Raw genomic sequence first — 10,005 nt, forward strand, 5'->3', positions numbered from 1 at the left:
CTATACAATTTTTGGATGAGACATTTTTAACATTAATTGTATAAGCTTCACAAAACGATTATCTATCGACTTTGATCCGATTGATTCGTTTGCCAAATCAGGTACTTGAAGTGACCACTGGGATGTATTTTTACCCATACAACTAAAACTCAACACATTCTTTTTTTAATCAATTAAAACCTATTAAAACTGTTTAATTTCAAGAAATCACAGATTAAAAACTAGAAACTTCCAATATAATAATAATTATATAATTATACATTAATATTTTGATCAGGAAACAACTTTCATGATGTAAAAACACTGAAACATTCATTCCACAAGGACGGATCACACTAACTTTCCCGCGTTTCGATGTAAATAATAAAGTACTTTAAGCGAAGAAACTTCTGAAATCTTTCATGTCAGAACAGAAGAATGAAAAGAACAGATCAATGCTATAACTGCAATTCACTATTTCATCATTCTAGTAGATAATGTTTTTTCTGAAACAAATAATACATTTTTTTTATTCTTACTAAAAACAGACATAAACACAGACCGTGGACGGAGGTGAGACTTGAAATAATTCAACGTTTTGAACGCAACATTTCTTTTGTTAAAATCACGCTTCTTTGTTTAAACACCAAATCTTATATTTAATTAATACAATTTGACTTTTCTTGAATCAAAATGGAAAATTGAGCCCAGTGTGAGTTTTACCCGCACTTTTTACTACCTTCCTTATTATTCTAAATAATGAAAGTAACCACGACACCTCAAGCCCTTTTATTAGGAATTATAACCGAGTTAATTTGGTAATTCTTGCATGTTGCGTATCATTAGCGATATTTAACTACGTTGATGAAAGTTGCTTACTTACTTTTTAATATTTATGAAATGCTGAGTTGTTTTCTTTACATTTGACATTTTCATTTGTTTCTATATAACACTTTATATAAATACATATGCACTTCATTTTCAAGTTTTCTTAAGTTTAAAAATAACATATGATTAGCAAAAATATTCTACAAAACTCAGCCTTGTTCTCTTAGAATTTCAGGCTATATTTTGTACTACCGAACTGATTTATTCTGATTACCCTCTTTAGCTTTCATTACTATAGAAAATCATCCAGTGAAAGATTTCTTGTATAATTTTACAGACAGATCACCACCTAAAGATACATCAACACAAATAGATCACCATACACAAATAGATCACCATATGAAGGTACATCATAGTACCTTAATACAAATAGATCACCACCTGAAGAGACATCATAATATCTTAGCACAAATAGATCACCACCTAAGGTTACATCATAACACTTAAAACAGATTATCGTCCTTAAGACACTTTTGGGTGTACCTTAACACAAACACATTACCAACCTAAGATGTGTTTTGGTTCCTAAAGAAAAACAAATTTTCAATGTAAGGTGTGTCTTAGTGCTTGAAAACAAACAGGTTTTCACCCGAATACATGTCTTTTGTTTTAACACAAATTAAAGACATTAATAGTCATGTTCGAATTAAATTAAGTCATGGTCTGCTCTCAGTATGGACGATGAACAAGGACCTTGTTTATAAAGATTGTCTTTCCTGATCTGATCTATGGAAGTCTGTGACCGATAACTGTCTCAGGTAGCACCGCACTCTACTCCTCTGATATCCGAGGTTAGAAAATTTCTGAAACAACCGTTCTCTGTTCATTGTGAAAGAAATGTTTTATTAACTAAACACTAACATGTGATAACAATAGAACAATAAATAAATCAAATCTACTCTTTTCGTCGAAATGTTTTCATTTTCATTGGTAATTCAACTGTGGTTGGAATTATTACAGCCCATTACTGATATTCTATCTGTAAGCACGCGAATCATATATATTAAACATTAGATAGAGATTTCCAGTAAAAAAAACTATTTCAGAGACAAGAAAAGAAGAACTTTAGTTGAACACGTGTTATTATTGTACCCAAGCATGAATTTTTTGCCGTGATTGGCTGAAACATTTTTCAATGTTGCTTTGAAAGCTGGGCATCAGTGTTTTTCGGTTGTTAAGGCCGTCGCCATGTATGCAGCGTCGTAGCAGAACTTTGCAGACGACAATTTTTGCAACACAGTGATTCATTTAAGCCTAATTTATAAACAAATTCAAAAATATCGCCAGCATTCAATAGCAAACTTTGCGCTGATATTTGACAGGTGTATACTTTATACATTTATTGTTATGATCACATGATAATGGGCTGTTATATTTTCAAAATTAAATAATTTACAAATTTTAAGTATGTATTATTGATTCTTTAAATGAGATGAAAATCTTCAATGAAATGTTAAACTCTAAGGCTTTCATGTAGGCCCGGTGATGTTGTCTAAATATTAAATGTAATAGCGTTAGTTAATCAGATTTTAATAAAACTGAAAGTAGAAGAGATGAAGGGCAGAATCAAACAAGTATTGACTGATTTCTCAAGCAACAGCCCATTTGTTGCCCTCGTAAACAGTCAATAATTGTTTATTGTTTACACTTAGGATGGAAGGAAAATTAGTTGTGTGCCAACAAGAGTCTTTAAGAGTAATTTTAGTGACGCAGATATTTTCGTAACGTACGTATTCGTATGTTGCAATAAATTGAATCTGCACATGACTTGGGCTCGGAAAGGTTCAGAATTACACAAGTTTGTCACTAAAAGAATGGATATTTGTAATTTGATTGTTTGTTGCTGTTGTTGGTTTTTGTTACAGTTCTAAAAAAATCACTTATTATATAATCAGCGTATACGAAGTTAACAATGTTGTCACTAGGAGTAAGTCCTGATAGTACCCCTAGATATTTATCTTACATTTATTTCATTGAGCTATAAAGATAATTTAATTGTGTCAAATTTTTAATCAGTTCTCGTTTTTAATATTTTCATGCATATGTGTGTGTGTCGTTCGAAGTAGATTTGACTAGAATTCTAGGTTAAAGCTGCTACCAATGTTATTCTTTTTTAAATGCCACATTTGAACAGAAAACGGTAAAATAACTTTCTGTTGGTTAGATTCTTCGAGCAAACTGATGTGTTTTTCTGACTAGTCTTTATGGCTACCAGACAGATGAGCAGGGAAGGTTATTTAGGGCTTGAGCAATGTCAATCCTTGTCATCACCATTAACATGTTCTATATGTGTTTCCTCTTCACAACTGCCACCATTCTGGGAAGGTTCTTCAATTGCATGGGAAACAGATACACCTTGTCCATGTACAGTATGACAGTCAGTTTCGAAGATACTCGTAGCATTTCTTGAGGACATATCACTGTTTACATCAGAGTTAGATTCGTATTCAGATAATTTTCCATTTGAAGCAGGCTTACTATAATCATCTTCTTCTGTGGGGATTTCATACTTTGAACTGTCTTGATTATTATCATCATAATTTTGAATAACTGGTATCTTCTGCTGAGGAGACTTTTTGCTTGAAGTTAGTAATTGTCTCCTCTCAAGTTGGTCAGTGATAGGAAAATTAGAGTCCAAGGCAGAGTTAAAAGGTTTCTGAGCATCGGTGGGCAGAGAATCGGTAACTTTGCCGATAAAATTCCGAATCTCATCAAAATATGTCTCTGTCCCATCTCTGACTTCGACTTGTTTCGGAGAGTCGTCGAGAATAGTCGGTCCATCTGACTCGTGTTTCTTCAAATGTCGATCCAGGTTAGTCTGTTGACCAAAGCTACGATCACACAGCGAGCATTTGAACGGCTTCTCTTTGTTGTGGATGTTTCGGACATGGCGTTGAAGGTTGGAAGAAATACTAAACGATCTTTCGCAATATTTACATTTGTATGGTTGTTCTCCTGTGTGGGTTCTAAGATGTCGGGTGAGATTGGCAGAGCGGGGGAACACTTTACCGCAAAACTTGCAAGAATATCTTTCCTTGGATTTACTGAAATTTGGGGTTAAGATGTTGTGTATCGGTTTTCCAAGTTTTTCAATCTGCGCCTGTACAAAGTTAAAAGACGAGGATCGGTTATTATAAAAACCGCCTAAAAAACGGTGTCTAGAGTCTAAGGAAGTCGTCACTTGTTCAGGGGGCCCAAAAATTGGGAAAGCCGGCTTGTCTTGTTCGATTCTGTACATCGATTCCAGAAACAGTGGGTGGAGAGGGCGAGGGTATATCATTTGGAGTCCTGAGGACGAAGCATCGTCCTTGTGGGTTCCTGGCCTGTTCTTTGACGTAAATTGGCTATTTGTATGGTCATAAATGTGTGGCTTGTGTGGAGTATGGTCCTCTAGACGAGGCATCTTTTTGTGCGAGACCCGAAGGTCGAGTGGCTCGTCGTCTTCCTGTACTCTAGAGCGAAATTCAGGTCGATCTTCGGCGGGAACTCTGTTTTTATGTTTGGAAAGATCAAAAGGCATGTCCATATCGCACGGAGGAGATAAGTTCACTGGAAATGAATGGATGGAACGTGGTAAAGGCACAAGGTTTAAAGGGTCAGGGCAAACTGTTGCCTGCTTTGGAGAACCTAAATTATGATGGCTATACATCTTCATTAGTGGGTTCCGGTAACTGTCACTGAACGGAGACAAAGCTCCGTAGCCATGGTAACAGAGAGAAGAGGAAGGAACCAGCTTGGGATCGAGTACCATAAGATGTTCTCCTATGACCTTGGTAGAATACACGATCTAACTTCTCTGTAGACTCAATACACTTCTGCAATAATACAAAAAATATGTGTGATTAAATGTTTAGGTTCTGTAAATAGAATTACAAAAAAAAATATAATAATATGAATACATTTATTTCGTATTTTATTTGGACTCATATTTTTAAGAAGATTCCTAATGCTCATATTACCATCGGATAAATGTACGTACGTTTAATAAATTGGCTTTCTGCATGAATTCCTTCATTAAAGCCGTACTTGAATGATCCTGTGAACTTTCAAATACAAGTTCGACTATTGTAAAAAAAATTAAAAAATGTCGTATTATTACTTTATATCTCCTGCTTTTATAATGCGTTATATAAAAATCTCTACATAATATAGATCATTTTTTTTACAATTTTTACACGATTTTCACATCAATTGCTCGCGTAATTTATATTCAGAACGTTCATATCAGTTATGTCACACAGCTTTTACATCAACTCTCTGTTTGAAGGATGTATTTCCACTTGACTTTTAATTTTATCGACATACTAATTCATCAGGAGAAACGGGGAAGCATTTTTTTTTATCTGAGTGTGCAGTTACCTCAGAAGAGTTGTGTCCACTGTGTTGGTAGTACCGTTACACTGTAAAAGGGTTGTCAACTATTAATTCTACAGTAAGTGTGCAGTTACCTTAGAAGAGTTGTGTCCACTGTGTTGGTAGTACCGTTACACTGTAAAAGGGCTGTCAAGTATTAATCCTAAAGTAGTATTGCTTGATCTGGAACGATACCCTCTCCATACAAACAAGCATATTTATCTATGTTGATCACATATCTAAAACACCTGATATTCTACCTAAGAAAGTAGGTTGAACGAGAGTCAACATGTACTTTTCGTCGACAGTAACATGACAAACACGAGATTGATTTCTAGTAACATCAGATAATTTTTTACAAACAAGATTATATTAGTTCTGATGAAGGGATATTTAATACATTACATGTTCATTTCTGGAAGCAGTATTTTTAAATAGTTATGTTAAGAAATTTAAATAGAAACTAAGTGGTTCATGGATATTATTGATCTTCTAAACGATACTCTTGTAATATTGTGTAATTGGATTTTTGCTTAGTCTTTAAGGTCATTCAATAAAATAATCCAGAAGCAGGCGACTGAGCTCGTTGTTTTACAGTTAACTTGAAATATCCTAGACCCATCGTTCAATGTAAAACAAAAGACGACTTTCGTTTTTTAGCAATAAGTAGACGCATGAGATCTTGTATAACTCCACTTAGTTAAGCCTATTATTGCAGTTTTTTTTTGTAAACTCACCTGACGATACCGACAAATTTTCAGTCTTTTATTATCACAAAGTTATATGAGAGTTATTTGTCATTTAATTAATTTTGATATTGAATCAATTAAAAAAGAACTCACAGTATTTAACAAAATTCAAATAAAATGTGTACAAAGAAACCCGCAACCTTGTTTTTGGCTGATACATAAGTACGTAAGTGCACGTACATAATTAAAGTAATAATCTGTTTTAGAAATACTGAAATATGTGTTTGCTTTTTTATTTTGAGGTTTTTGTCTTTCATTTGTCTGCGAAAGTATAAATTAGCGTCTTCCTTACAAAGTCTAATACATTCTTCTGTTTGTGACTTCACTTTCATAACATTCTATGAATATAAAATCTTATAGTCATTATTACAAACAACGTTTTTGTGAGGGAGGAGAATTATGAATAACGACCTGCAGATGTTTTCTTAATAGGTCTTGGAAAACACGAAATACGATGTAAGAGCAGCATTATGAATAGCGATACTCAGCTATTTTCTTCAGAAGTCTTGAAAAACACAGAATAAAAAGAAATAATCGCTTGAATAAATGAGAGAACGACAATCAACAAGCCATGAAAAAGTATAAAAACGACATAGGTTATACAATATGAATAAATACAACAATTTTATTGATAGTTCTAGCCATTTAACTATGGAAAAAACAGGTTCTTGGCCATTTGATTCTATCTAATGTGTATAATAAAGGTATTTTGACTGGTGTAGCTAGCACAGCTTGTACTGATCTACGAAAACTATCCAGATCTTTAGCAAAAATGTTTGTTTATAGAATTGTCTAAATCTTTTTTCTAGGAAAGAACAAACTGTTACGCAACATAATTTGCTAAAAAATCAGCAAACTATTGCAATGGAAAACTTGGCATATATTATTTTTGTTTAGTGAAGAGACTTCATTGTTTTTCTCTTTTGTATCTTAGAGACTTCAGTGTATTACTTATCCTATTATAAGTTTACACAAAAGTTACAAAAACCATGATTATCAATAATGTCTACGGATAGAGATAACTTATAAAGTAATGAAGAAATTTCTACATTACAAACTGGCTAGAAATACACAATGTAATAAAATCAAGTCACAAGCAAAATGGAAGCTTACAATGATTAAAAAGCATTCATTTATTATTGGGAACTCTCGCTATAAACGATTTTTTCAATTGCTAACACAATAATATCTCACGAAATTTGGCAAGATTTAGGTTGGTCCGAAATCGATCTACGTGGCTAACAAATCGAAATAATGTTCAAAAGTGTGGAAGTTAATAATGACATTTGAGGTTATATTAAACATTATAACCAAATAATATCAATAAAATTTAAAGAAAAATGGGTTTGCTATTTTTTCAATATTCATTTGTACACACTAGTTGCAATAGTTTTGATATCTTCCCTTATATATAAGTGGAGTGACTTTTCCACAGGTAAATGTATGCTTAATTTTTTTTACCTCCAACTTATTCAAAAATACAGAAATCATTAATACAATTTGTTTTTCCTGTGGAAAAATAAAGAGTGCTACCTTAATATTTTAGTCAGATAAACCACGTATAAAGATATCCAAAGTTTGAAAACTATTGGAGTTTCATTTATTTTAAAAAATGAAGCAGCTCCTGATAGAAGACGAATATTGTATTTAAATCATTGAATGGTAAATTAAGATCAGTAATAATACTGAAACTTCAAATTAAATGGAAAATATTGAAATAAAGAATACCCAAACTAACAAGTTCTTCGATTATTTGATTTTATCATTTTCTCATTACTTTTACATTCAGATGAAATTTATTATTATTCAGATATGGTTTCCTGCTAATTAAGGATTAAACGATATCATTAGTCAGCAAAATATATCAAATTCTAAATGTACATGAGAACACTTCTATATCTTCACCGTCAAATGCTTTGCTGGTTCTCTATTTGTTGTGTCGTTATAGAATTACGAATATATTCTACACTGTAGACTCAGTAGACTAAGGATCGTTTTTATAGCGTAAAGGAGATTCGGATGGGGGATGGATATATAAAGAATTTTCAATGTATAATCACCATGAAAATAAAAATCCACTAAATACTTATGGAGATTAATTTACATTTTTAGCTTGGTATATGGATTCAGAACCAACTCAGATCTTCTAAGCTGGCTCAACCTTATGGAATAATATTGGGAAAATATTGTTCATAGCGAGGATATCAAACTGACGATTCAATACATTCTAATTATTATAGGTTTTAAAGTTCTCGTGGATTGATTTATGACATTATTGTATTAATATAATAATATTATATTATTCTAATTATTATAGGGTTTAAAGTTCTCGTGGATTGATTTTATGACATTATTTACGTCTAGCCAGTTCTATAGAATTAGACTTTTTAATCAATAAGCTACTTTTTAGTTCTAGCCCATATAGTTAGCTTAGGTTTCAACAGAAGCTATCAATAAATATCAAACAAACGTTCTCAAAATAGTAATAGTAAGAAATATATCTTCCTGATAGACAGATCTATATAACCAAAACTCCAAACTGCCATATATATACGGTAGTAAGTCTCCTACGCAATCCATTTTAAGTCTTGAAGTTATTTTACATTGCAGCAACATTTTTATATTTGACTTTCTTTACTGACTTCATATTTCTCCACTGTCCAGTTACTGCCTATAATTAATCCCTGACAAGGCGTAATCCTGTATCCCAACCATCAAAAGTCCAATAACGCTGAGAGAACTACTCAGAAGGTTTACTAATTAGAACGTTTAAAATTGTATGGTTAATACTATCTTATCTAGTAATATACTATCCTTAGGTGTAGTCAATCAGTTATTTGGTGTCGTTACCGGCTGATTGGGTTTCGATACTGTTACTGGGAATGATCAAAGCCGCTCCTAATGCATTAATATACCGTGACAAGCAAAACGTTCTCAGTACTTAAATATTACTTTCTCAAGTGATGTTCCCGGGTGGGTCAGCGGTAAGCTTACAGACTTGCAATGCTAAAGCCTCGGATTCGATTCCAAGTTGTGGACACAACAGGTAGCCCAATGTGGCTTTGCGCTGAAACAAACAAATAATTCTCAATTGAATTTACTAATAATATAAGCAAAAACATCCAAAAAAGTGTTACTCAGTAGTAAACTAGGAAATTCTGTCAGTAATGGGTCAAGTTAAACGTGGCCTAATGCTATGCTGTGAGCCATAAGGACCAAGGTACGAGCCTGCGACACGCTTCTGAACATACTGCGTATTGTGAGCGCGTTATATTGTATAATCAATCCAATTATTCGATTACGAGTAGCTTTGTAACGGTAGATGCTACAGACTGATTTCATTCTCTGAGGTCAGCAGCTCTACATTAGAAAAGGCTATGCTTGTGCCTTTAGTTCTCTGACCTGGTCGTTCAGCTCGTGTGTTGCATAGATTGAAGTTACCAAATACCAGTAATGCGCTAGTAAAACAGGGCCCCATATTTATTAAATCAACATTTTTTTCACCATGCTTGAGCACCTCAAGGATTGTATAAATTGCTCTTGAACTCATGTAATGATTATTATTATTTTTTCTTAAAGAGTTTCGTCCTTTAAGCTTGAGTACAACATTACACAATAAACTTTAGCGATGCATATATATGCAAAACCTTCCACGAGTGACAATACTACTTTAATAGAAGTAATATTATCTAATTCATTTTCTATGCAATCAACTGAATAAAATAGCTGAACTTAAAGTATCATTTAGGAGTAAACTCTACTCACTAAATTGAATTTGCGAATAATGTTGATCTGATTGAATTAACTTGCCAGAAAGACTCACATTTGACAAAAAAAGAGAAACACGGTAACAAACATGCCCTACACTCCCTAGCAATGTTACAGTTTATGAATCTACGTTTATGGAACTTAGATCAGGAATTCTTGTTGACCAGTCTATGTTCAAGATACTCCAACATAATCATGGCCTTATGAATCTACGTTTATGGAACTTAGATCAGGAATTCTTGTTGACCAGTCTATGTTCAAGATAGTC

General features: G+C 33.1%; 1 protein-coding gene across 1 annotated transcript in view; it reads right to left on the bottom strand.

Moving 5' to 3' along the window:
- Positions 1-959: 959 nt before the first annotated feature.
- The window catches only part of LOC106463049 (MDS1 and EVI1 complex locus protein EVI1-like), a 13,818-nt gene continuing 4,772 nt past the window's right edge, over positions 960-10,005 (bottom strand). Inside the window, exon 2 of the mRNA XM_022390456.1 lies at positions 960-4,682. Within this exon, the coding sequence (XP_022246164.1) occupies positions 3,122-4,618 (1,497 nt within the window). The 5' untranslated portion in view covers positions 4,619-4,682 and the 3' untranslated portion in view covers positions 960-3,121. The remainder of the gene's footprint in view (positions 4,683-10,005) is intronic.

Source organism: Limulus polyphemus, unplaced genomic scaffold (genome assembly GCF_000517525.1).
Source record: "Limulus polyphemus unplaced genomic scaffold, Limulus_polyphemus-2.1.2 Scaffold1313, whole genome shotgun sequence".
NCBI lineage: Eukaryota > Metazoa > Arthropoda > Merostomata > Xiphosura > Limulidae > Limulus > Limulus polyphemus.